Here is a 26,693-nt window from a genome sequence, read left to right on the forward strand (position 1 = left end):
TCCTTCTGCAGGGTTCCTCTAGCGCCCTCTACTGACCAAGCGTCACATTGCGCCAGGTTTCCAAGGAGATCTGATCATCCTCTCCAGCTCCAATGTCAAGAACAGGGAACCCAGAACGGGTTTGGAGCTGAGAGACAATACATTGGGAACTGGCACAAGGTAGTTGTTAGAATCCAGGACGATGTAACGCTAAGATCCAGCGACTGTTCATATTATTGTTATTTCTCCTCTGACCTGCCGGCAGTCTCCTGGAACCCAGACTTGTGAACCGGGTCGTGAATGAGATCCCCTTCCTACAACGTGATGTTTGTGGCACTGTGGCTCAGTTGGTTAAGAACCCGCCTGCAATGCAGGAGGGAGACCCGAATTCGATCCCTGGATCAGGAAGATCCCCTGGAGAAGGAAATGGCAACCCACTCCAGTATTCTTACCTACAGTTTCTTACCTACAGTATGCTTAGCTACAATCCATGGGCTTGCAAGAGACCAACACGACTAAGTGACTAAACCACCACCAAAGAAATCAAGGGCTTATTCCCAAGAAGGGGCGGTGAAAAGTGCTGAGATTTTAAGTCCAGCCACCTGAATTCAGTTCCAGCTTCCTCTGTGTATTAATGGAGTGCTTCAGAATCTCATTAAGCTGACCCAATAGAAACTTATTTCTCGGGAATTCCCTGACAGCCCAGTGGTTAGGATTCCACGCTTTCATTGCCTGAGGCCTGGTCTCAATCCCTGGTCAGGTAACAAAGATCCCACAAGCCATGCGGTGAGGCACACACACAAAAAAAAAATCTATTTCTCATTCCTGTAAATTCTGATTGATCTCAGGCGGCCTCGGCCTGCAATGGCTTAGAGCCGGGCTTGGGTTCCCAGCCAGAGAGTGGCTGGCTTGAGGCGGTAAGAGCGCCAGATCCCAGCCACTAGACAGTGGGCGGTGACAAGGGCCCTGGCCCTCTGGCTTTGCAGAAAATAATTTCTACCAAAAGGAGAGTCACAACACAAGTCAAGTCATTTATTAAGAGGAAAAGGTGCACGGGCCGACTCGGGGAGTCTCTGAGTCGCACCTTCGTGCAGTTTGAATTACTGTTATGGGACATTTCTTCTGGGTTTCCTTTGGCCGATCATTTGATTTGCCTGGTTCACAGTCCGTATCTGGTATATCTCAGGATCCTCCCAGGTGTGCACACGCATCTCTTAGCCAAGATGAATTTTACTGGAAGGGGTCTGGGTAGAACATCTCTTGACATCATTCTCCTTTGAACTCCAAGGATCCTTTCTGCGCAAGTGTGGCTGGGCAGGTCTCCTGATTTCAAGAACCAAAAACTATGTGGTCTGGACAGGACCCAGCCTCCTCCCTTAACTGTCCTGAAGTTTGGGTCCATAGGGAGTGAATTCTATGTACCCTGGGGGTGGAGGTGGGGGGTGGGTATTTGCCTCCTGCACAACCAGTGCGGGATGGATGGAGTGAAGGGGGGGTATCCATGCAGCTTCCGGCATCCTCGCCTCTTCTGCTTTATGGCTCTGCCATCCCCAGGAGCCCCAGTTTCCACTGGCATCTCTGCATCCACCCAGCAGACAGGGGGGAAGTGAAAGTGTTAGTGGCTCAGCCGTGTCGACGCTTTGCGACCCCATGGGCTGTGGCCCGCCAGGCTCCTCTTTCCATGGAATTCTCCAGGCAAGAATACTGGAGTGGGTTGCCATTTCCTCCTTCAGGGGATCTTCTCGACCCAGGGATCAAACGTGGGTCTCCTCCAGTGCAGGTGGATTCTCTACGATGTGGGCCACCGGGGAAGCCCTACCTCCAATTAACTCGCCCAGTTTTTCCCAACAGGGACCAACTGGATGATTGAGATCCTGAGCTTAATCCTGAAGGACGGGGACCCCTCCTGGATCCACTCGGTGCCCATCTGGAAGCGGTCGCCCTGGTGTGAAGCCATCATGGGCGCCTTCAGCCTCCCTAACCAGCCCAGCCCCCGCCTCATGAGTTCCCACCTCCCCATCCAGCTCTTCGCCAAGGCCTTCTTCAACTCCAAGGCCAAGGTACAGGAGGAGGGAAGGGTGTGTGTATCGGGGGGTCGAGGAGGGGTGGAGCATAACTCTCTGATGAACTCAGCATATTAAGCAGCCACTATGTGCCTGGTCCTGATCTAGAACAGCAGCAAACACATGCCCAGGAACACCTGCCTTGTGAGCCCACGCTCTAAAGGGGTCAAGCCAAGAACCGATGGAATAGATAAGGAAAATGCTGGGGCTTCCCCGGCGGTCCAGTGGTTAGGATTCCATGCTTCCATTGCAGGAGCCATGGGTTTGATCTCTTGTTGGGGGACTAAGATCCTGGATCCCAAATAAATTTACATAAGCATCTTTTTAAAAATAAGGAAAATAGTTAATACAGCCAAGATAATATATTCACATCGAGAAGGAGGAGAAGGCGGGGGTTGGAGTTAGAGGTAAGGGTTGCAATTCTAAATAGGGGACGGGTCAAAGGAGGTCTCAGCAGGACAATGCCATTTGAGTAAAGACTTGAGATGTGAGGGGAGGAGCCACGGGGGTGTCGGGGATGGTGGAAGAATGTTCCATGCAGTGGCCTGAGCAAAGGCCTTGGGGTGGGTGTGGCAGGCCTGAGGTCTAATCAGGAGGACTGTGTGGTTGAATCTAAGTGAACAAGGGGGAGCGGAGTAGAGATGAGGTCAGGGATTTAACAGGGGCCACAATGTGCAAGGGCCATACGGGCTTTGGTGGGGAGTTTGCTTGTCTCTGAGGGGGACAGGAGCCAGGGGAGGGCTCTGTGCAGAGGAGAAACGGGGACCAACTTAGGTTTTCCTGGGCGCCCTCTGGCTGCAAGGCAGGGAACAGACGCTCAGGGCGAGGGCAGAAGCAGAGTGCCGGGGAGGAGGCGACCGGCCAGGTGCAAGGTGGCCGTGGAGACAAACAGGGCAGTGCCGTGGAGGTGAAGGAAAGGGGCTGGGCTTGGAGCGCATTCTGAAGCTGGAACCAGGAAGATTTGCTGGCAGGTTGGATGTGTGAGAGGAGCATCAGTCAGGGGTGACAGCAGGGGGTTTGGCACATCCAGTAAGGAGCTGGGAGGCTGGGGCTGCCATGGACTGAGAAGGGGAGGAGAGGTTCGGGGGGAAGGTGGGGGGCTCTGCTGTGACCCAAGTGGAGGATGCCGGTGGACAGTGAGAGAGACGAATCTGGGCTTGACAGGAGTGATGTGTGCTGGGCATATTTGCAACCTGTTGAGATGCGTGTGTACATAAATAGAGACAGAGAAAGACAGAGATGGAAACAGAGACAGACAGAGATAAAGAAATAGAGGCGGAGAGAGGAATCCAAGCCAGGAGGCTGGCAGGATCGCCAAGGAAGGGAGTGAGTGTGGACAGAGGAGTGGCGGGAATTGCAGTCCAGGGGTCCCCAAGCCCACTTTCAGGCTCAGTGATTCACTGTAAGGACTCAGAGCTCAGCAAAGCTGTTATGATCACGGTTATAGCTTATTACCGTGAAAGGGTAGGCTTCCCCGGTGGCTCAGCGGTAAAGGATCTGCCTGCAGGGCAGGAGACACAGGTTCAGTCCCTGGGTCAGGAAGATCCCCTGGAGGAGGGCACGGCAACCCACCCCAGTATTCTTGCCTGGAGAATCCCCACAGACAGAGAAGCCTGGTAGGCTACAGTCCATAGGGTTGCAAAAAGTCGGACATGACCGAAGCGACTTAGCACAGAGAAAGGATGGAAATTAAAGTTGGTGAAGGGAAGAGGTGCCTGGGAGCACATCCACAGGGGCCCAGGCACCAGCTTTTATGGGGTCTGTCCCGGTGGAGCTGTATGGACGGTGGTCAGTCCTCTGGGAAAGACATGTGACAACACGCATGGAGTGTCGCCCACCAGGGAAGCTCACCTGAGCCTCGGCATCCAGGGTTTTTGTCGGAGGTTGGCCACGTAGGTGTGACTGACCACCTGCATGGCTAACCTTGGTCTTGAGAGAGGACATATCTGATGGGGCTGGAGTAAGGCTCGTAGCAGAACATCAAGCTGGCAAACAGATCGGAACTGGGTCATCAGGGCCTTGAATGCCAGGCCCAGGGGCTGGGACTCCGCCTTGGGGCAGAGGGCTAAGGAGGGCACAGCAGGTGTGGGTGTAGAAAGAGCCTCTGGGGCTGTGCGGAGGCTAGGAGGCTGGGGAGGAGGCTGGGGCCTCAGCCGTGGGAATAGGAAGCAGAGGTGGCTGCCTTTCTCTGTTGGTCATTGCCCCTCACCATGATCTTCATCATCTGCCCTGCATGCCTGTCTCCTTCACTCTTTATTTCTTGAAGCCAAACTGCCTCTCCACCTGGTATCAAAACAGTCCCTCTCTTTTCCCAGAGTGTGGCTGGAGGGTGCCCTCCCCTGCTGTGGACCGAGGCTAACTGATCTGAACCCCGTTAGCTGGGAAGTCCCTCCAGAAGTCTACCCTGAGTCCATCCTGCTGCAGAGATCAGAAGAGAGAGGGCTGGAGGGCAGGAAACCTCAGGGGCTGAACCCTCTCCCCTCTTCCCCCTGCCCCCACACAGGTGATCTACATGGGCCGGAACCCCCGGGACGTGGCAGTCTCGCTCTATCACTACTCCAAGATCGCCAGGCAGTTGAAGGATCCTGGCACCCCCGACCAGTTCCTGGAGAACTTCCTCAAAGGCGAAGGTGAGGACTGGGGCACGTGAGGTTGGGGGGCTGGTGAGCCCCAGGAGGCCCAGATGGGAGGAGGGACAGAGGGCCAAGAAGGAAGTGGGGAGAGACAGCGAGGCAGAGACAGGGTGGTGGGGTGGTGGGGGCTTGGAGGGAGGCCTCCAGCTCTGAGGGGCCAAGCCTGGGCCATGGGGCCTTGGTTGGGCTCCTCCAAGCCCCAGGGAGGCTGGCCCAGCTCCGCGTCCTTCACCCTCCTGTCTCTCTGCTCGCAGTGCAGTTCGGCTCCTGGTTCGACCACATTAAGGGCTGGATTCGGATGAAGGGCAAAGAGAACTTCCTGTTTATCACTTACGAGGAAATGCATCAGGTGATCCCTTCCCCCGGCTCAGCCCCGCTCCCCCCTCCCTCCTCCCACTCACCAGCTCTGCTTCCCACAGAACTAAGGAGAAAAGGCAAGCAGGGAGCAGAGCATCCCTAATGCACATGGGTGCGATTTTCAGAAGGGAGGTCAGGGGAGAGCCATGGAGCTCCCTGGGGAAAATGTGTCTCAGGTAAAGGGAATAGCTGGTGCAAAGGCCCTGAGGTGAGAGTGTGCTTGAAGTGTTCCAAAGGGAGCCAAGAGGCCAGAGCTGAGAGGGGGTGGGGTGAGATAGGGCAGAGAGAGGATGGGGCCCAGAGTGAGGACTCGGGCTTTTTTCTGAGTAGGTGGGAGACACAGGTGCGCTCTAAGCAAGGGAGGCTATAGGTTAAGTGCGATGCTACAGAACCCTGACCCTCAAGAAGTGATGATGCTTCCTGATGGTTGTGACCTGAAAGGCAGAGGGAAGCAGTGGAAGAAAATGGTCTTTGGAGGCAGATAGAGAGCCTGGCTCTCTATCTAGACGACCCTGTGGAACGTCCTTGGGGCAGGCACCTGGGAGAGAAAGGCCTTCTGGCTGGGGCAATCAGGGAAGACTGCCTGGAAGAAGGGGCCATGAAGAATGACTGCAGCTTTGCCTGACTGCAAGGAGGATGCTGGGCTTCTAGTTGGACCAGATCTACAGTGAAGGTGTCCAACGTTCCATGTTCCTTTTTAAATTAAAAAAAAATTTTTTGTGGCACCTGAAGGAATGTGGGCTCTTAGTTCCCTATTCAGAGATCGAACACAAACCCCCTGCATTGGAAGCATAGTCTTAACCACTGGACCACCAGGGAAGTCCCCTGTTCTATGTTCTTAACAGAGCTCTATTCTGAGAGGCTAGGAACCTAAGAGGTTTCCAATGTTCGTTCACCCTTGGCCCCAGACATTCTCATCCCATGTATGTGCTTCATCTATGTTTTGTGCCCTGGTTTCTGTCGACACTGTATAGCAGAAAGAGTCTGGATTTCAGTGTTCGAAAAGCCGTTGAAAGCCTCTTTAAAATCCCTCAGAACCTCAGCGGTCTCATCCTTAAAAATGGGTGGAAAATGCTGGCTCAAGGGTTGCTGTGAGAACCCCAGTCCCTGGCATTGGCGTCTCGTAACCATCTGACAAGGGACAGCAAAGTGTTAGTATAGTGTGCAAGGTAAGAGTGATTAGGTTCTGAGCAAGGGCGTATCTGGCTAATAATACCCATAATTGCAGAGGTTTCAGCCTTTTAAATTGCAAAAAAGTGGTATATTTTATTTTTTATTTCGGTTGCTCTGGACCCTTGCTGCTGTGTGTGGCCTCTCTCTACTGGTGGCAAGTAGGGACCCTGCTTCATTGCAGAGCACGGCTTCTCTTGTTGCAGAGCTCCAGGAACGCGGGCTTCAGTGGGTGCAGCACGCGGACTCTGTAGTTGTGGCGCATGGGCTTAGTAGCTCCAAGGCATGTGGAATCTTCCCAGATCAGGGATCGAATCCGCGTCCTCTGCGTTAGCAGGTGTATTCTTAACCACTGTGCCACCAGGAAACTCCAGAAAATGGTATATTTAAATGGCTGACCCCAATATTATTATTGCCCCCATTTTATAGAAGAGCAAACTGAGGTAGTATAGCCTCAAGAGAGCTGAGAACTTGCCCGAGGCACACAGCTCTTCACTGTGAATCCCATGGATTTATTTTATTTTATTTTCCACTCTGGTAACTCTCTTTTGATGGAAAGATCCAGAAAAGACTTCGGCATCATCCCTTCTCCTATCTTTTCCACCCAGCTTTATCCTCTGAATCAAAAACTGGGCCACACAGCCTGACAGAGCTTCTGGGCTGCCCCTGGGTGTGAGGAACGGCCAACATGTTAGAATTTCTGGGACACATCAGCAGTTCAAGAGGATAAATGCTTATGAAACCAAGAATAACCTGGAAAATCAGGGCCATGGTGGAACTGACCACAAGCACCTATGCCAGGTGCTGCATGTCAGGGAAGGCAGGGAGATAGACAGGAGTGTCGTGAACTTTGGGGACTCAAATCTGAGCTCCTTGTTGGCTGTGTGACCCTAGACAAGTGTCTTTCCCTCTCTGAGCCTCCGTTTACTGATGGGGGTAATGACACCTCTCTGCCAAACCATTGGGAGGATTGGCACAAATATACCTGAGAGTCCTGGACTAGAGATGGGTACACAGTAGGTGCTTAATCCACAGCGATTTGAACCATCAGTCATGAGGGAGGTGATGTTTGGGTGGCATCTGGAGGGGTAAGTTTGCCAGGTAGAGAAGGGTGGTGCAGGGCATTGTGCCAAATCCCACAGGGAGGACCGTGCAGGGAAGGAGATGAAAGACCCAGCCACACCTGACCTTAAAAGCCAGACCTGGTGGGACTTGGGGGAGAGGGGGGACTTCCCTGGTGGTCCAGTGGCTAAGACTCCATGCTCCCAATGTAGGGGGCCTGAGTTCAATCCCTGGTCAGGGAACTAGATCTCATATGTCCCAACTAAGACCTGGTACAGTTAAATAAATACATAAATAAATAAATAAATAAATATATATATATATATATAAAAGCCAGGCCTGGGGATTGGGGCACTGGGAAGCCACAGGAGGGCTGGAAGTAGGGGAGGAACAGGGTCAGCTCTGAGTGTGGGGAACTGGAGGCCGGGAGAAGACCAGGGCGGAGGCTGGGGTGAGGGCTCACAGAGAGAGAATGAGGCCGGGCCAGGGCTAGGGGCTGTGGGGGCACAGAGGAGGGGAGGCGGCAGAGAGCTGAAGCAGGAGGCTCAGGGGCTGATGACTGACAGGGGCAAGAGGGGGAGTGGGTAGGGAGGAAGGGGAGCTGAGGCCAGGCCAGGAGTTTGGCCCTGGGTGAATGGTGGGGCTCTTCTGGGACCTGGAGCGGGGCAGGGTTGGGCACAGACCAATTCTGAATCTGAAGGAGTTCACTCTGCATGAGATGCTGGACTGACCCCTGCCTTCTGCTGTGACCTCCGACCCAGCCCCATCTTTCCCTTGCCCCTACAAAACCCTCCAAAAGCCCACACCGCAGGAAACCCCAGAAGCCACGGCCCAACCCCTCCACCTGGAGGCGGGGAAACTGAAGCAAAGAGGCAGAATCCCAATCCCCGCCCCAGATTCCGGGGGTGGGGACTCAGGCATCCAGATTCTGGGTCTGGTGCCCCTTCCTGGCCTGGGTCCCCTCCTTCCGCTGACGCCTCCCCCCTGCCCCCAGGATCTCCACAGCTCTGTGCAGCGCATCTGCCAGTTCCTGGGTCGGCCGCTGGGTGAGGAGGCGCTGGAGTCCGTCGTGGCACACTCATCTTTCAAAGCCATGAAGGCCAACACCATGTCCAACTTCTCTCTGCTGCCCCACAGCCTGCTGGACCAGCGCCACGGTGCCTTCCTCCGGAAAGGTGAGGGGACTCTGGGGCTCCAAGCCCCATTAGGCTACCGCCTGGCTGTGTGTCTTAGGCGAGTCACTTAACCTCTCTGGACCTGTTAGCACGGAGCTTGGCACACAACTGATGCTAAACGCTGGAGGGTGTTGCCATAGCAGCTCTGAATGCTAGGAGGCTGTTTGGGGTCTTCTTCGTGAACCCTTCTTAGGGTTAGCTTTCACCCCAGAAATAGTCAAGTGTTGGATGACGGGCTGAGGGTGGGAGTGTATTAATTTCCTATTCCTGTGGAACCAAATGGAACCAAATACCACACGCATAGTGGCTTAAAACACATGTTCAGGGAAATTCCTGGTGGTCCAGCGATCAGGACTCAGCACTTTCCACTGCTGTGGTCCAAGGGTGGGGGAGCTAAGTTCTTCCAAATAGTGCAGTGCAGCCAAAATAATATTAATAATAAAAGAAAAAACACACACATTCACTGCCTTATCATTTTGGATGTCAGAAGTCCAAAGTCAGCCTCACTGAGCTAAAATTAAGGTGTCAGGACCGTGTTTTCTATGGAAGCTCTGGGGGGAACGAATTCCCTGCCTTCACAGCTTTCATACCTGCCTGTATTCCCCCGTTCGTGGTCCCTTCCTCCATCTTCAAAGCATCTTCTGCTCTCTGACCCTGACCGCCCCGCGCCCTCTTATAATGATGAGTGAGTGGGTGCTAAGTTGCTACAGTTGAATAAGTCTGAGATTCCGTGGACTGCAGCCCGCTAGGCTCCTCTGTCCATGGGAGTCTCCAGGCAACAATGCTGGACCAGGGAGTCTCTCCGACCCAGGGACTGAACCCGCGTCTCTTACACCTCCTGCATTGGCAAGTGGGTTCTTTACCGCTAGAGCCACCTGGGAAGCCCCTCTTATAAGAATGTTTGCCACTGAACATTAACATCTTTACCTTAAGCACATCTGTGAAGTCCCTTTTGCCATGTCGGGTCACATGTACATAGGTTTGAAGGGTCAGGTCATAGACGTCTTGGTGGGGGCGCCACTAGTCAGCCCATCACAGGGAGCGCCCCCTCCCCAAAACCTCACTAGGGGTGTCATGTAACATGTGGTATATGCATTTGCGAAAATTCAAAACACTGTGACCCAAATGACTTTGGCCCCAGGATTCCAGGTAATGGCTGGTGCCCCTGAACATCCCATGAGATGAGAAACTTGAGGGGGGATTTCCCCACTGGTCCAGCGGTTAAGGGAGTCCAGGTTCGATCCCTGGCCTGAGAACTAAGATCTCACATTCTGTGTGGTAAGGCCAAACAAAACAAACAAACCCAAAAGTAAAAATAACTAATAATAATTTGCTAAGATAAATTAAAAAAAAAAAAAAGCAACTTGAGGGGGCCAAGTGTTTGCCTCGGGGCACATGGAGCTAGCAGTCACACCCCTCACCTGCTCCGTGGCTGTGAGAGGCACGCCTTCAGCGCGATCCCTGAAAGCTCGGGCTCCCAGTGTCGGAGCAGCGCTGGAGGCAGCGGACGGCGACGTAGGAGCGCTGGAGGCAGGAATCCCTGTTCTAGCCAGGGAGGTGAAGGACAGGTGGAAGAGGAGGTGATACAAAGCCGGGGAAGGACGCTAGACCGGGAGCCTAGAGATTTAAGAGCTTGGTGGGGGAAGGGGAGAGGTCTGCTGGAGGGGTGAGCAGGGCAGAGAGAGCCTGACGGGCAGAGGCAAGAATGGTGCCCGGGGGTCTGGCCGGGCGACTGGTGGCCAGCGATAGAGTGTCAGCCGTCAGCAAAATGGAGATATGGGTGCGGGGAGGGGAAGGACAGCGCTCCGCAAAGGCCGGGAGGTGGGAGAGAGGGTGCTGGCGTCTTGGGGGCGGGGGCACCACGCTCCGGCTGCGCCTCAGCTCCGCCTTCCCTCCGCTCCCTCCAGGGGTCTGCGGGGACTGGAAGAACCACTTCACGCTGGCGCAGAGTGAAGCCTTCGACCGCGTCTACCGCGAGCAGATGCGAGGGCTGCCGACCTTCCCGTGGGACGTGGACCCCGAGGACGCCAGTCCGGACTCCGACCCCGGTCCCGACCCGAGCCCCAACCCAGATCGGGCCCCCGAAGCACCCCACCCGTGACCCCGAGAATAAAAGCGTCTCTCTCCTGCGCGGGCTACCCGATGCGCCGCGGAGGGGATGTGCCGCCGGAGGCTGGGGCCCCCAAGGCCTAGGGGAGGGCGAGGTCCTCTAGCCCACTCGCAAGCCTGTGGGCCCGGTGACCCAGAAGCCTCTCCCAGAGGCGAAGATGCAGGCAGGGAGGCCAGCGCGGGGCACCCGACTCCCCCCAACCCCCCCGGCCGGGGTGCTGCGACCCCGACTCGGGATCCTGGGTGGGGAGGCTGGTGGGGGCCAGGACTCCCGGGTCTGAGGGACGAAGGAGCCAGGTCTGGACTCCGGGGTCTCTCGTGAGGCTGCGGAAACGCACGTTTCTGGCATAAAGCAGCTTTATTCTGAGCAGAGGTAAAGGGCAGCCCTAACAATCAGCCACTTACCCCCGCGAAACAGACTCGGGCCCTGCTGGCTTCCCCTCTCTAGTCCGGACCTGTTCCCCAGGGCCTCGGGGTTCGGCTCGGCTGCCCCCTCCGGACCTTCTCTCCTCTCCGCGGCCAGGCTCCGTTTACCCCACAGCTCCTGAGCGCAGGCGGGTTCAGGAAGCCTCCTCTCAGACCCGAGAACCCCATCTTCACCCCCGCACAATTCCAGCTCGGGGACCACTCGGCCAGGCGTCTCCTCAGAGAAGTTCTGACCCGGCGGGAACAGCTGTGCTGTTAGGACCTCGCCTAATGGAGACCTCCTGCCCATTTTCTAGGCTGCGACACTGAGGTCCAGAGTGGGCACTGGGCTTGCCTGCATTCTAGAACAAATGGGGGGGGAAAATCCTTGGCATCTCCCAGACACCAAGGCCACAAGCTTTGTCCCAGGTAAAACAAGGAGGCGGGGGGCTCTGAGTGACCGCTGTCTGACCAGCCTGGGTCAGGGCTAGAGCCATTTGGCTTTGGCTCTGGTCAGGGCCGCCCCCTGACTCCTGGCTGGGTGGCCCTGTCTGGCTGCCGGATGCCTCTGGGTTCCAACAGTTTGGAGGCAGCATCTTCAGCAAACCTCCTCCGGGTCGGGGACAGATAGCGGAGGCGGCGGCCAGGGGTGAGGGGCAGGGGACCGCCCCAGGGCTGGGACCAGGCCAGCGGGCGGGCATCCACCTCCCCGCCAGGGGCCCCTCCAGCACCCCGTTGCCTCATCAGGGCCTTGGCTGGTGTGTCCTTGGAGCCCCAGGACTTCTTGAGCTGTGGAGGGAAAGTCAGGGAGGTGAGAGGCGGTTCTTGGGGGTCCCAGAGCCTGGGGAGAAAGAGAGCAGGGCCGGGAGGGGGGGGCGTGGGGGAGGATGGAGAGGGTGCTTAGGGAGGAGGGAGGGGAGGAAAGAGGAGGTGGGCTGCAGGGAGATAAGTGTGGAGGGGTGGGGGGAGGTGAGAAGGCCTTCATGTCTCCAGAACCAGGAAGGAAGTGAATGGGGAGGCTGGGGACCCCCAGACCTACAGAGGAGGTGCGGAGTTGAGTCCCCATGTGCAGCTTTGCAGTAGGGAGGGGAACAGGAAGCAGCAGGCAGCTGCGTGGGGGCGGCGAATGTTTGCCAAGGGAGGTGATGCCAGGTGAGGGCGGCTCAGGACCCGGAAGAGGCGAGGACCTTGCCCTTGCCCATCCCTCTTCTCCTCTCGATCGGGACCGAGGGAGGTGATTTCGGGGACATTCATTTCTCTCTGGAGTGGCCTCAAGCTCCCACTTAAGCAGATGGGGAAACTGAGGCTCAGAGGGGGCACAGCTCAGCGGAACTGACCGCAGGTCTGCCTGCATCCAGGGACACAGAGAACGGGGGCAGGCTCTGCCAAGTGTCCAAGCAGCTGGGAAAAGGGAGGGGAGGCCCCCACGACCTCCCCAAGCCCCCTCCCCAACATGCGCAGCACACTCGAACCCAGGAAGCCAGTGAGCAGAGCATTTAAATGTTCCACCTGGGAAACAACCAGGGCTGAGATCCAGTTCCTCCCTGGTGCCTTGGTTTCCCCACCTGTGAAAGGGGTGAATGGAGAGCTGTAATCACATCCACCTCAATGGCTGTGGCAGTTCAAGGTGAAAGTGTTAGTCGCTCACTGGTGTCCAACTCTTTGAGACTCCACGGACTGTAGCCCGCCAGGCTCCTCTGTCCATGGAATTCTCCAGGCAAGAATACTGGAGTGGGTTGCCATGTCCTTCTCCAGGGGATCTTCCCAACCCAGGGATGGAAACGCGGGTCTCCTGCATTGCAGGCAGATTCAGACTGTTTGTGGCAGAGGTTACATTTAATCAACTCTGAGGAAGCACTTGGCATGGGGCCTGGAGCGTGGCAAGGTGCCCGAAAAAAGATCGTTGCTTTGACCTTGGGCAAGCGAAACTCAACCCCTCTGTTCCTCAGCTTTTCCATCCATATCCCTGAGCATTAACAGGAGTATCGCCTCACTGCCATGGGAGGAGGAGGTCAGGAAATCAAAATAAATTCCATCCGGGGACTTTATTGTAACAACGGTGATTAATCTATTTCATTTGACAGCACTGACTCCTCCTCCCAAGCAAACTGAGGATGGGGACAGTAGCTCAGCCCATGTCCCCAGTGAGAACGCTGAGGGTCAGATAAGGAGGCTCTCAGGGTCTCTGCCCTGTGTCGCCAGTGCTCCCCTGCCCAACCCACAGTAGGGATACCGGAAGCAGACCCTGCCATCAGGAATGCAGGGAAGCAGTTTTGCTTCCCCTGCCCCAGGACCAGGCACCTGGCAGAGGCCCTCACAGGCCTCCATCCTCTTCCAGGCCCGCCACCCCGGTCTCACCTCATCGTTGTCTCCATCACTAGAGCCCGACAGGCGACTCAGGTCCCAGAGGGAGCGGCTGGGCCGGGCTGGGGGGCCGCTGGGGACCCGGGCGTGCTGTACGCTCCTCAGGATGTCACTCAGAGCCGGGCCTGGCGCGGCCGGGGTCTCCTGCCTGTCCCCCTTGAAGATTTGGCAGGCGGCCAGGTGCTGGGTCAGTGAGCCATCGGGCGGTGCTGGCGGCGACAGGGGGGCCACGGAGCAGCGGTGGGCCACGCGGTTCGGGCTGTGGGCCAGCTGCAGCCCCCCCAGGGCTCTAACAAAGGGACCCGGGGTGGGCGCAGGCGGGAGCGGCCAGGAGGCTGCATACAGCGTCCGGAACTCTCGGCTGAAGGCATCAGCGATTTCACCAGTCAGCAGGGTCACCAGGCCACGGTGCAGGCGAGAGTCACTCCATGTGAAGCTGGGGGGCACAGAGGGTGGAGGGGAGGGTCAGGATCTTCAAGCAGGCTCAGAAGTCTGGCCTGGCCCGCATCGCCCGCCCCTAGCCTGGTCTCATGGAAAGGCTGTGTGACCTCAACAAGTCCTGCAATCCCTCTGACCTCAATATGCCCCTCTGTAGAATGGGGGCAACCAGGTATCTACCCTAGAGGGCTGATGGGAAGGCATAAGCTAACATACTTAAATGATCACCTGGAATCAGACGAGTTGAAACCTGGGCTCTGCCCTGTTCCCACAGTTTCCACCTCTTGAAAGAGATGGGATTCTGACACCCTCTGGGACTCTTTGAAGACTCAGTTGCTTCCTATTCTGACTGCCACTTATTAACTGCTTGCTGTGTACCAGGCTCTGGGTGTGCCTGCTCCCTGCCTCTGTTTGCTCATTTGTCACACGGAACTAAAACACAGGAAGATTAGAGTCAGAAAATATGGGTCAGGCCCCCTGCCCAGTAGGTACTCAGCATTAAAAGTCTGGGAGTCGAGACTTCCCCAGTGGTCTAGTGGCTAAGACTCTGCACTCCCAACGCAGGGGACCTGGGTTCGATCCCTGGTTGGGGAACTAGATCCCACATGCCATAACTAAAAGACCCTGCATGCAACTAAGACCCAGCTCAGCCTAATAATGAAATTAAAAAGAAAAAGAAGCTCCACACTTGCAATGCACAGGACGTGGGTTCAATAAGTGGTCAGGGAACTAGATCCCACACGCTGCATGGCATGGCCAAAAAAAAAAAAAAAATCCCTCCAAACTATACTTCAATTAAAATAAGTAAATAAATACTTTAGAAGAGTTAAAAAAAATTAAAGCCAATGGTGAGCTGTGCCCTTACTATCCCTGTGATCACACTGGTTGTGATTTAGAGAATCAAGCCCACATGCTGGTACACAGCAGGTGCTCAGTAAACGCTCTCTTTGGAATTAAATGAACCTGGGCTCTCCTCCTGGCTCAGGGGAACTTGGATGTGTCACGCTCCCTCCCTAAGCTTCGGTTTGCCCATTGCAAAACCAGGCTCGCCCTGATCCACGTCATCTTGCGCCTCGGCGGGTACCATCGCAGCACCCGGCAGAGATGGCCACTTCGAGGCCGGGGTGACAAACGCCGGCCCTAGCATCCTTACCTCGTGGGGTGTCAGCATCCTCACTCCCCGGCAGGTCGGCGGGCCAGCCTGCCCGCTCGGATTGTGACACCCCTTCCCCACCTATGACCTCAGCCCCGGAGCGGCCAGTGGGAACCCTGGGGAGGGGGCGCATCTGTGAGGTCATCCCCATTCCGCTCCACAGAGACTCCTGTCGGGCAGCGGCCGCTGGCTCATCTCCGTCCCCGGGGGGGTTTCTGAGACCCGAGGATTCGAGAGCAGTGGTCACAACGGAGCTTGGGAGAAGGACGCGGAGCGTCGGGAACTGAGGCCACGCCGGGTGCTGGGCCTGGGAGATCAGAAGCCCCGAGGGCGAGAGGCGTGTCGTTCAGCAGTTCCGGGAGGCCCGGGAAGCCCACGGCCTGGCTGGGGCACCGTCACCGCCGCCAGGCCACCATGGTCCTCGGCTGGCTGCTGCTCCTGGTGATGGTTCTGGCCCCCAGCACGACGGGCGTCAAGGACTGTGTCTTCTGTGAGCTGACCGACTCCACGAGCTGTCCGGGCACCAGCATGCGCTGCGGCGACGACGAGGACTGCTTCACGGGCCACGGGGTGGCCCCTGGCATCGGCCCCATCATCAATAAAGGCTGCGTGCACGCCACCTCGTGCGGCCACGAGGAGCCCATCAACTACATGGGCGTCACCTACAGCCTCACCACCAGCTGCTGCAGCGGCCGCATGTGTAACGGGGCCCCCGGCCCCGCGCGCGGCCGGTTGGCGGGGGCCGCTGCCAGCCTGGCGCTGGGTGTGCTGCTGCTGCTGCGACACGTGCCGTGACCGACCTGGAGGGCAGGGCCTGGGGCTGGTCTCCCGGCTGCATTGCTCCCCCTGCCCCCCACCTCCATCCCCTTCCCCCATTAAATGGCCAGAGGCCCTGGACAACCTCTCGTGGCCCTGGCCTCATCCATTCTAGGGCTGCCCACCGGAGGAGCCCGATGCTCTGGAAGCAGCCCCAGGCCCTCCAATTTAGTGATGGGGGAGCCATGTCCGACGGGTTGGACTGGACTACTGTGTTTCATTGGTTCTAAGATGCGTTATCTTTTCAGATTTGGATCAGGATGTTTCTTTCCTTTGGTGGCACCTTAGAGTCGATGAAATATGGTTAAAAAAAAAAACAACCACACACACAAAAAATCAAATAATAATAAATGACAGCTGACGTTGGTGCAGCACATCTTATGCTCCGTGCCAGGCATGATTATCTTACGGAATCCCCAAGTGAAGCTGAGAACAAAGATTCTCTTCCAAAACCTCCCAGTCTCGGGAATTCCCTGGCGGTCCTGTGGTTAGGACTCCGCGCTTTCACTGCTGAGGTCCCCGGGTTCAATCCCCTGGTTGGGGAGCTGAGATCCAGCAAGCTGCAAGGCGCAGCCAAAGAAAAAAAAAACCCACGTGCCAGTCTTAATGCTAGCGGTTCTCAAAGTGTGGTCCCTGGACCAGCAACATCAGCATTAACCAGGAACTTGCTAGAAATGTCAATTCTTGGGCCCCAACCAAGGCTGGCTGAATAGGGGTGAGGCCCAGAAATCTGGGGTTTATTTAACAAGTCACCCAGGTAACTCTGGGCCTGCTCAAAGTTGAAAGTCACCAGGCTAGGGCAAAGGTAATCAACTGTGCACTTCTGCCCCCGAAGGGGGGCACCTGGCAATGTCTGGAGATGGTTTGGGTTGTCATAACTGGGGAAGCCAGATGCTGCCCATATCTCCTGGGTAGGGGGCCATCCAGCCCAAGAAAGCTCCCCCGCAATACGGAATCATCCAGCCCCAAACATGAGCAGTACCTGTTTTGAGAAACTTTGCTCTAGATGCGCCAACCAGACCATCCCATTGTCTAGAGGGAGAAACTTGGGCACAGAGGGGAAGTCAGTTGCACAAAGTCACACAGCCAGTAACTTGGAGCTAGAATTTGACCCCAGGCCATCGGGCTCGGAGTCCACGTGCCCTGCGCCATGCCGTTCCCAGGAAGTAAATGCTGCTATTTTCACACTTTGCAGATGGGAAAACTGAGGTTCAGAGTAAGGGGAGGTACCAGCCAGCCCAATGTCCCAGAGCTAAGAAGTCATGGAGCCAGGTTCCAGGGTCAGTTGGCCCCCAGGGAGAGAACAGGAGGGACAGGAGATGGTCTGAGGACCGGGCCGTTTGTACACCAGCTCTGATTTTTGCATCCTTGCGTGCGTGCTAAGTCGCTTCAGTCGTGTCCGACTCTGTATGACACTATGGAGTGTAGCCTGCCAGGTTCCTCTGTCCATGGGATTCCCCAGATGAAAACACTGCCATGGGTTGCCATGCCCTCCTCCAGGGGACCACCCCAACCCAGGGATGGAACCCACGTCTCTTATGACTCCTGCATGGGCTGGCCGGTTCTTTACCCCTGTGCCACCTGGGAAGCCCTCTGATTTTTGCACAGATGCTCAAAGAGGTGGAGACAGCCACCCAAAGCAGAGCTTGGACTCCAGTCCGGGTTCCCCTGGCATGGGAGCTCCCACACACCAGGAGCCCAGTCCCCAGGCCACAACGCCGCCCGGCGGGAGGTTCAGTGCCAGCCTGTTCTGCTACAAGACCCCTCCTCTCCCGGGCAGGGGTGGATACAGACCCATCTTACAGAGGAGGAGAGAGAGTCTGGGGAAGGGCATGCCCCACTGCCGGCTAAAGGGGAGCTGGGGACCGGAGGCCGGGCGGTGGGGGGTCGGGGGCGCCGCACCTGTAGGATCCTGAGATGACCCGCTCGCCGTCCAGCAGCACGAACTTCTCCCGCACGTTGCCGCTCACCTGCCGACGCCAGCGGCTCTGGAAACTGCATCCCCGCACGACTCGGATGTCTAGGTTCTGCGGTGGGAGGGCACGCCCTTGCTCAAGCTGACCCTCCCCTCCCCCCTGACCTCCACCCGGTGCCCTCCCTCCAGGCTGCTCCTACCTGGGTGGCCCATGGGAGGGTCTGTCCCAGTTTCCCCAGGGGTCTCCTGTGGATAGTCTTAACTTTGACGGACCCCACGGGAAGGCTCACCCCAGCTGCCCCACCCCCATGCCCTGGGCATCAGATCTCAGGGGACACTCTCAGCCAGCATCCACCTTGATGACCCAGCACCCCCTGGAAGGGTCTGTCCCCTGCTGCTTCCACCCCAGTGCCAGGGAATTGGGGTGTCACCCTCCAGCCACCTGGCCCCTACCTCAGTGGCCCAGGGGTTGACCCCCAGCTGCTGGGCCAGCGTCAGAAAGGCGGGCAGCTGCTGACAGTCCAGGAGCAGGTAGACAGGCACCCAGCGGCAAGTGGCAGCCTCCACCAGGTCCAAAAGCAGGTCTGGGTCAGTGAAGACGTCCATGACCACGGCCACCAGCTGAGGGGTGGGGAGAGGGGCTGTGGGTGGAGCCTGGGGCTTGGGGGGCACATTCCGGGGGTGAGGTCCTCCAGAGCGTTTATTGGTCCAGGCTCCGTGGGACATTCAGGGAAGCTGAGGGGGGAGACCCCGAGACACGTACTACTGTTCATTCAGCGCCTATATGTGAACTGACTCAAGGGACAGGAGTTTGAGCAAACCCCAGGAGACAGTGGAGGACAAAGAGCCTGGCGTGCCGCAGTCCATGGGGTCGCGGAGTTGGACACGACTGAGCGACTGAACAACAACGATGTGTGAATGAGAAGCAAACAGGCTTTCTGGAGCCCCTCCACCTCTAACTGCTGGAAAACTGTCATAAAGCACACGTCTGCAGCAGTACCCCTGGGCTTTGACACTACATGGCTGCCAGGCTCCAGGGCTCGGTGGGCTGGAGGCCCTTCACTGGGGACAGCTGCACACCTGGTCCTTGGGTGGGATAACCTGCCAGGCCTCCAAGGTGAGCTCTGGGGACAGGGAAATGCTGAGGAGCCTGGAGCTGGCAGGCAGAAAAAGGTGGTGGTGTTGAACCCTGAGTCACTGGCCAGACGGCCTTGGTTCAAAGCCCCACTCGGCTACTTAAAAGGCAAGGGACAGCCTGCCATGCCTCACTTTCCCTGTCTCCTCAATGGGTACATGAAGCCCAACCTCATAGGACCCTCCTTGGGATTAGGTGGGTTAAGCCATATAAAAACACTTAGCGTGGCAGTAGAGACATAAAAAAGTTGTTATAGAATGGGCCGTCCAAGGGGCTGCAGGGCACACATTTTCAGTTTAGTCGCTCAGTCGTGTCCAACTCTTAGCGACCCCATGGACTGCAGCACGCCAGGCTTCCCTGTCCATCACCAACTCCCCGAGCTTGCTCAAACTCATTTGGGCCCCCCTGAAGGAGGATAAGGGCTTCCCTGGTAGCTCAGCTGGTAAAGAATCTGCCTGCAGTGCAGGAGACCCTGGTTCAATTCTTGGATGGGGAAGTTCCCCTGGAGAAGGGATGGGTTACCCACCCCAGTGTTCTTGGGCTTCCCTGGTGGCTCAGAGGGTAAAGAATCCACCTGCAGTGTGGGAGGCCTGGGTTCTATCCCTGGGTTGGGAAGATCCCCTAGAGGAATAAGTGGCAACCCACTCCAGTATTCTTGCTTGGACAAGAATGCCCACAGACAAGAGGGGCCTGGTGGGCTACAGTCCATAGGGTCACAAAGAGTTGGACACGACTGAGTGACTAAGCGAGGCACAACGGAGGATAAAGACATCTACCCTGGCCGTGGGGGTGGGGTTGAGTAAGTGACTGAGGTGTGCGGTCATACTTAGGTCCAAGAGGCATGGATGCCTGAGGCACCCAGGTCTTAGGGAGAGAGTGGGAATCCACAGATCTAAGAGGGTAAGGGTGAGATCGGGGCTGTGTGGATGCCTGGATCCTGGGAAGTGTGGGCACGCGCGGTCCAGAATGCTAGGCTCCCAAGTGATATTTCCTCACGCCCACATCTGGGGGCTGACCCGTGAGGATGGCCAAGTCTTGGGGAGGGACCCCCTGCGGCTCCCACCTTCTGGGCGGCCCGAATCTCCTGATGCACCAGCTCCTTGAGGGATGGCTGGCCCTCGCCAGGCGGCTGGGTGTACAGCTGGGCCCGGGTGATCCCTTTCCAGGCTGAGTCTTCTGGCCAGCCCAGGCGCAGCACGGGCACCGCCTCCTCTGACCGTCCCGGCCAGTAGGTCAGGCTGCCCGAGACCCCGTGGGTGGCGTCGGCTCCCTCTGCTGCCCCGCCAGGCTCAGGCTTCGCAGCTGTCCAGTCCTCAGCCGCTGCCACCAGGCCCCGGAGCTCCTCTCTGCCCAGGAAGGGCCGCAGCCCCTCGCGCCGCAGGCAGGCCTCGAACGCCTCCACGCCCTCGCCCAGCAGAGTCTCCAGCGCCAGTCGCTGGCCCTCGGAGTACAGGAAGCCAGGGCTGGCCTCAGTCTGGGGTAGTCCCCCGGGCCCTGGCTCCGATCCTTCCAGTGCTGCCAGCTGGGAGGCTGCCATCTTGCCGTTTGGCGGGGAGGATGGTGAGGCTGGATGTCCGGAGGGCTTGGCCGTCTCTGGACACCGAGCATCTAGAGGTCTCCAGAGAGGCAGACTCCGTGTGGCCGTGCAACGCCACCCGCACAGCCCTCAGTCCCGACGGCTCGTCGTCCTGACGATCGGACTGCCCAAATGAGGGACCGCCCAGAGCGTGGCGTTGCTCAGACCAACAGCCCGCCGGCCACCTGAGCTTCCTGCCAGACTCCGATGGTCTGGCAGAGCCCACGAGTGGCCCCCTGCGTGTCGGTCAGGATGACCGCCTGACCCTGTCTGCAGCCACCCAGCTCTGCTTCCTGACACGCCAGCCCCCCTCCAGCCCCGCTGGCGACACGAGGCTCCAGCTGACCCTGCCTCTGGCTCAGGCTGACTCTCCCGCCAGGCAACAGGCTGTATGTTTGTCTCTGAGCATCCAAACGTCCCTAGCTAAAGGCAGAGTGGGCTGCCCAGTTGCCCCTGGCAGATAGCACACCTAACTGACCCTCTCTGGCTGTCTCTTTGACAGTACAGAAGACATGGATCGCTTCCAGCTGACAATCTCAACATCTGACCGCCCAGTGGAGCAACCAGCAGGCTCCGACGGAATGGATGGAATGTTTCTCCCGACAACCAGCCGCCTGACTCACCGGTCCTCACTGGCCGACCCTCCCGGAATCCTTCTCTGTGAACCGCCCCTCTCAGCCATGGGAGGGTGCACACCAGCCCTAAATCTTGGCATCACCTTTCCCAGCTGGGGAACTCAGTCTGTCTCCTCTGCAGGGTGAAGACCCTGCTCCCTGAGTGTTTGCACCCACTCAGGCTGCGGCGGGGGTGGGTGCCCTCTCCACGGAGTTTCGTTACAATGGAATCAGCCCATTCAGACTAATGGCTGGATCAACTAGCCCGGTTCCTAAGACCACTGATCCGGCCCTCTGAGTGATCTCAGGCCCACTCCAGCCAGGATTTCTGCCTTAACCCCACTGCCTCCGGCCAGCGGACTGTCCACTTATTCCAGGATGACCACTCTGCATCCCTCCCAAGCTGCCCCTTTGACAATTCTGACTCAACCTCTGCTCAGTGGACCTCCCTGATCCCTCTCAACAAGAAGCCCCCTCTCCAGCACCCAGTCGGCTCCCCTCCACCAGACCACAGCAAACCAGCCCTGCAAAGAGAAGAGGAATGAAGCCAGGCCAGTCCCTCTCCCTCCAGTCCTCCCCAGACCCCCATCTCTCCCAGGTCTCCATCCCCTTCCTCTCCTCTTGCCTTTCTGGAGGTCAGATCAGGGGCCTGGAGACCTCCTTTATTCCTGTGGTTCTTCCGGCCGGCCGGCCTGCCTTATTCATCAGGTTTCTTCCTGGGATCCGGGGAACCCAGCCCCTTGTGCAAATACAGGGGGAGGGCCATCACAGGCCCCTGGAAGTCTAGGGTGTGGGACCAAAGGGAAGGTCCCAGCGGCCCGCCAGACTTCGGCTTCGGGGGCGGGAGCTCACATCACCTGTTCCCACACACCCTCTCCCTGTGTCCCAACTCATTTCTATTTCCTGGTCCAAGCCCTGCCAGCCATCCCTAACATGGAGATCCCTGAAGGGAGCACTGGTCCTTTAAGAGTAGGTGTGGCTGGTTCAAAAACGAAGCAGGTGTCATTAACACTAGACACCTGGGAAGGAGGTGGGGCTTCAGCCTTAAGTGGCTGCTAGGTCCCAAAGGTGCAGCAGGGTCCGAGGGCGCCAACAGGGTTAGGGTGGGCACCGCAGACACTCAGGCCCCTGCAGACTCTGCCCCCCACAGCACATTAAGGGGCTCATCCCAGAGGCTGGTCTACATAGAGGGGCTGTCACTGAGTCACTATGTCCCACTTCTTGCAACCCCATGAACCTCAGTATGCCGTGCTTCCCCGTCCTTCACCACCTCCCAGTTTGTTCAGATTCATGTCCATGGAGTCAGTGATGCCATCCAACCATCTCATCCTCCGTCGCCCCCTTCTCTTCCTGCCCTCAATCTTTCCCAGCATCAGGGTTTTTTCCAATCAGCCATTCACATCAGATGGCCAAAGTATTGGAGTTTCAGCTTCAGCATCAGCCCTTCCAATGAATATTCAGGGATGAGTGACTGGTTTGATATCCTTGCTATCCAAGAGACTCTCAAGAGTCTTCTCCAGCACAACTCAAAAGCATCAATTCTTCTCAGCACTCAGCCTTCATGGTCCAACTCTACATTCATACACGACTACTGTAAAAACCATGGAAGTCGCTCAGTCATATCTGACTCTGCAACCCCATGGACTGTGGCTTGCTAGGCTCCTGTCCATGGGATTCCCCAAGCAAGAATACTGGAACAGGTAACCATTCCCTTCTCCAGGGGATTTTACTAGCCCAGGAATCAAGCCCAGGTCTCCTGCTTTGTAAGCGGAATCTTTACCATCTGAGCCACACTTTGATCGTACAGATCTCTGTTGGCAAAGAGAGGGGCATGGTACCCACTGCCCAAAATGATGGGGTTCTCCTTGAGGGCTCCGACCCTCTCCGTCCTCCCTATTCCGTTCCCCAATAATATACAGAAGACTGTTAGCATCCAAAACCATTTTAATAGCAAGGTAGACTCTCGGGTTAGTTTTTGTAGCCACGGCTGGCTCGTCGGCCTCTGGCGCGCTCGAACTTCCGACCCTTGGAGCGGACGTATGGTCTGCGGGGAGAGACAGGGCCCAAGTTAAGAGTGAGTCGGGGCTGCTGGGGCCCGCCAGCCAGCTGGGAGTTGAGAAATGTCTGCTCTAACAGAGCGGCCAGCACAGGGACACCAGCAGAGGGCCTCATCAACTGAGGCGGGGTCCGCGGGAAAGCCTGGCAGCGCAGGGGGCCAGATGGCCAGGAGTGGCTGAAGGGCCTGCACCAGGCCCTGGGGGTGTCAACCAGGGTGCCCCAGAACTGGACAAGGTGCAGGCCCCACCCGGGGCGGGACAGGCCCCATAGAACCCACACCAGTGATGCTGGCTAGGCAGGAAGCTCAACACCCAAACAACAGAGCTTTAGGCAGAGCCGTGAAGGAAAAGCGGAGATTCTAGGCTGACAGAAAGAGCTGGAAGCATGGTGAGGCCGACGTGCAGGGCATACTCACTTGGTGTGGCTATGTGGGGTTCCTGGGGCCTTGCCGAAATGCCTGTACACCTCTCGGCCCTTGCGAGGACCTAGGGAAGGGGAGGCAGGGGTGGCTCAGGCTGATCCAGGCTGGGGTGTGGGGGGAGGGCTGTCCCTGACCTCCCAGACCCAGAAAGGGAAAGGCTGCCAGGAGCCCCACGGCTCATGACAAACTCCTCGAGCCTCGAAGCACCACTCACCAGAGAGGAGGACAGTGCCACAGCCCTTGGGGGAATCCAGGGCCAGCTGGTCAAAGGTGAGGATCTTGCCCCCGGCCTTGAGGATGCGACTCCGGGCGCGGCTGCTCACTCGCAGAGCACATACCTAGGGGACAGAGGACGGGCATGGTCAGAGCCCCCTGGACGGTGACCCAGGAGCTGCTGGGACCTCTGGTCCCTTGCCCAGATCCAGCAGGAGTTCCGGCTGCTTATTCTGCCTGATGACCAACTACTGGAGGCAAACGCCTAAGCCCTAAGAATGCAGCCATTCTTACCAGTTTACATCTAGAAACCCCCGACACCACAAACCTAAGCCAGTACACAGGTTGAGAAAGCTGAAGCAGAGATACTGTGGAGCACTGTCCAGAGATAACGAGGTGGCAGAGCGAGCACCATCAGCAGGGCCCCAGAAGGGGCTTGCCCAGGGACGCCCGCCGTCCACACCATCCCCTTGCAATTCAGGCCTGATGCCTGCCTCACCCAGAGGCAAGACGAGCCTGACGGCACCAGAGCAGGACAAGGGCCTCCGCGTGACACACACACCGTGCTCCTGAGCCACACTCACCTTCAGTTTGGGAACCTCCTGGACACGAACATCGTCGGTTACAGTCCCCACGACCACAGCTGTCTTGCCCTCCCGGCCAGGAAGCTTCATCTTCCGGATCTGGGATGGGCACAGGGGAGGGGGCCGTGATATACACATTAAACAAGTCCTTTCTGGCGCTTACATCCAACCCCACTGATCCAGGCGTCCCAAGGGCCAACAGTTGTGCCTCATTTGGGCTAAACCCACCCATGCCACACCTCTCTAACTACCACAACAAGCCTACTCTCAGGTCCAGCCTGGGGAAACCTCCAAAAAATGTGCAAACAGATCTCTCCTACAGAAAGCTTTTGATACAGAGGACTTGCTCTAAGACTTCAAGCCTCAGGAAGATTTCATAAAAGACACTGTAAACTGCAACCCCACAGACACGGCAAGAAAGAAAATAAGGCTAAGCCAGTCCAACGCTCCCACTATACTGCTTCCATCGGAGGGTCAGAGTTCTGCACCCACCGCTGGATGAAGTTAAGCCAGCTAACAGCCAGGCTGCTACCAGAGAGCTCCAAGCCCACCCTTCTTCTCGAAATCGGGCTCCAGACATGACCCAGTTGCTCCCCCAGGTTGGCTAAGCCCCAGCATCAGCCCCTCACCATCCGGGAAAGGGAGAGCGGTGGCCGGTTGGTGCGGCTCATGAACAATCTCTTGAGGACAACCTGATTGAAGGTGGAGTTGGTTCGTCTGGCCAGGAACCTGTACAGCTGGAGCGGAAGGAAAATGAAGAGTGAGAACCCAGGGCAGCCGAGCCCAGCCCCTTCCTCCCAGCTTTCTAACAAAGGGGCAAACAGATGACTGAGGGCTTTCCCCCATCCCATAGAGCCCTAGAGAGAGCTGGCCGAGTCCTGCCCGGCCGGGGACCCAGAAAATCCCCCACACCACCCCCCCGGCTGTGAACAGGCCCAGAGACTGAAAAAGCTGGAATCTCCAGCAGCTCTGGGAAAGCAGCAGACTCGTGCCTGCTCTCCAGGCCCCTGCAGGGAGCCTGTGAGCGAAACCACACGGAGGCTATGAAGTTCTGTTTCTGGGGTGGCCTTGATGAGGGGTCTCTGGCCCAAACCTCACCTTGACCAACAGCCTCAGGTAAATGTCCTGGCTCTTGGGCTCCTTGCGTCGAACCTTTCGGTCCTTGTTGTGGCGGATGTCAACTCCCTGAAGGGGTGAAGGAAGGGAAGACCGTGAACCCAACTCTCATTTGGCAGATACCACATAAACATTTTCAATTATTCCTTACGTGCAAGAAACAGCTAAAGGCGCAGTCTCTGGAGACAACCAACCCCAGACCCACACTGAGAACAATCTGGGAAAATCACTTAAAACTCTCTGGGTCTCAAGTCATTTTTATTTTATTTTTTTAAAAAGGGAAAGAGTGCTAATTTTACACAGTAAGCTGTCAGCTCAGAACAATGACCTTAATGGCACCCCTATTAACTCAAATTTTTAGTTCTTTAGCAGCTATGTTTTTCAAAAATATAAGTACCATTTAACCTCTCAACGCTTATTCCCATACGTGGAGCGTTATCAGAAACAAACCAAGGACTGACTTTAAGTTATCATAAAAGCAACCAGCCTTTTTCTCAAGTACTCTGTACAGAACAATCTTAAAACCACTTTTCAAGCATTATCTTCTTGACTCCAAAAACCTGACCAGGTGCTTTCCCACTCTAGTGCTAAGAATGCTGAAGGAAGCCTATGACTATGTCATGAATCGTAAAGAACTACTTGTTAATAGCTCTTATTCATCCAGCATTTAGGTATGCAAAGACCCTTGGTGAGCACCTTCTGTGAGCACTTCTTACTCAACTCACATCTTTGAAGCAAAATTACTGGGTCTCCAAAGGATAGATGCTTTCCAGTCACAGGGAATGCAGAGGACAGGGAATTGAATCTCGAACGGAAGCCCGCCTGGCCCCAAACACGGGAACCAGCCGCTTGACGACTCCCCCTACCAGCACCCAACTTTCCAGGCTGGGGAGTGACAGAATACAGGGGCAGCACAGGCAAGAGTGGCTGTGGAACCAGTTCCTGGATCCGAATCCTGGCTCCGCCATTTACTGGCACTGTAGCCCTGGTCATACTACTTAACCTTCTTGCCCCTCAATCTGGTCACCTACGATGGAACCTATATAATAGAGAAGTACAGGAAGGGTGGGAGACTGAAGAAGCCCAGCCCTGGCCTTCGGGCTTCCAAAACAGCTCCCCACCGCGGGAGTCGCCTCCTTCGAACACCCGTGAACCCCTGCCTCCCTTTGGAACGTCCCCAGCCCGGGGCCGCAGTGGATGGCGGCGGATGGTCGAGGCCAGGACGCCGCAAAGCTAGCTCACCATGATGGCGCCTCCTCCTTAGCCAGGTCCGGAAAGAGAGAGCAGACCCGGGATGGGCGGGGAAAGCCTTCAGCGTGTGGCGCCTACCTGACATC

At 56.9% G+C, this 26,693-nt stretch overlaps 4 protein-coding genes and 1 non-coding gene across 6 annotated transcripts in view; 3 read left to right on the forward strand and 2 right to left on the reverse strand.

The window, feature by feature from the left end:
* Nucleotides 1-10,568, forward strand: part of SULT2B1 (sulfotransferase family 2B member 1) — a 36,181-nt gene extending 25,613 nt beyond the window's left edge. Inside the window, exons 3-7 of the mRNA XM_004015352.5 lie at nt 1,831-2,039; nt 4,546-4,672; nt 4,930-5,024; nt 8,259-8,439; nt 10,347-10,568. Coding sequence (XP_004015401.1) covers nt 1,831-2,039; nt 4,546-4,672; nt 4,930-5,024; nt 8,259-8,439; nt 10,347-10,540 — 806 coding nt within the window. The 3' untranslated portion in view covers nt 10,541-10,568. The remainder of the gene's footprint in view (nt 1-1,830; nt 2,040-4,545; nt 4,673-4,929; nt 5,025-8,258; nt 8,440-10,346) is intronic.
* Nucleotides 10,569-10,887: 319 nt separating this feature from the next.
* Nucleotides 10,888-21,488, reverse strand: FAM83E (family with sequence similarity 83 member E). 2 transcript variants are annotated; one of them, XM_042232274.2, is made up of 6 exons: nt 19,838-21,488; nt 18,093-18,260; nt 17,627-17,751; nt 13,312-13,753; nt 12,463-12,518; nt 11,589-11,742 (listed from the first exon to the last, which is right to left on the reverse strand). In XM_042232274.2, the coding sequence occupies exons 1-6, from the start codon at nt 20,309-20,311 to the stop codon at nt 11,697-11,699; spliced, it is 1,311 nt and encodes a 436-aa protein (XP_042088208.1). In that variant the 5' UTR covers nt 20,312-21,488; the 3' UTR covers nt 11,589-11,696. The 2 variants fall into 2 exon arrangements, with proteins under 2 accessions (XP_042088207.1, XP_042088208.1); XM_042232273.1 differs by lacking the exon at nt 12,463-12,518 and having other exon boundaries at nt 10,888-11,742.
* Nucleotides 14,277-14,349, forward strand: TRNAG-CCC (transfer RNA glycine (anticodon CCC)). Its single transcript has one exon. It is a non-coding gene; the product is annotated as a tRNA-Gly (tRNA).
* Nucleotides 14,719-16,354, forward strand: SPACA4 (sperm acrosome associated 4). The gene has a single exon (XM_027977555.3). The coding sequence runs from the start codon at nt 15,323-15,325 to the stop codon at nt 15,701-15,703; it is 381 nt and encodes a 126-aa protein (XP_027833356.1). The 5' UTR covers nt 14,719-15,322; the 3' UTR covers nt 15,704-16,354.
* A 1,402-nt stretch (nt 21,489-22,890) lies between the features above and the next one.
* Nucleotides 22,891-26,634, reverse strand: RPL18 (ribosomal protein L18). Its single transcript, XM_004015353.5, has 7 exons — nt 26,599-26,634; nt 25,339-25,425; nt 24,870-24,977; nt 24,241-24,339; nt 23,658-23,781; nt 23,438-23,507; nt 22,891-23,008 (listed from the first exon to the last, which is right to left on the reverse strand). Exons 1-7 carry the CDS (start codon nt 26,599-26,601, stop codon nt 22,933-22,935), a joined length of 567 nt encoding a protein of 188 aa, XP_004015402.1. The 5' UTR covers nt 26,602-26,634; the 3' UTR covers nt 22,891-22,932.
* Between the last annotated feature and the right edge of the window lie 59 nt (nt 26,635-26,693).

This window comes from Ovis aries, chromosome 14, assembly GCF_016772045.2.
Source record: "Ovis aries strain OAR_USU_Benz2616 breed Rambouillet chromosome 14, ARS-UI_Ramb_v3.0, whole genome shotgun sequence".
In the NCBI taxonomy this organism is placed as follows: domain Eukaryota; kingdom Metazoa; phylum Chordata; class Mammalia; order Artiodactyla; family Bovidae; genus Ovis; species Ovis aries.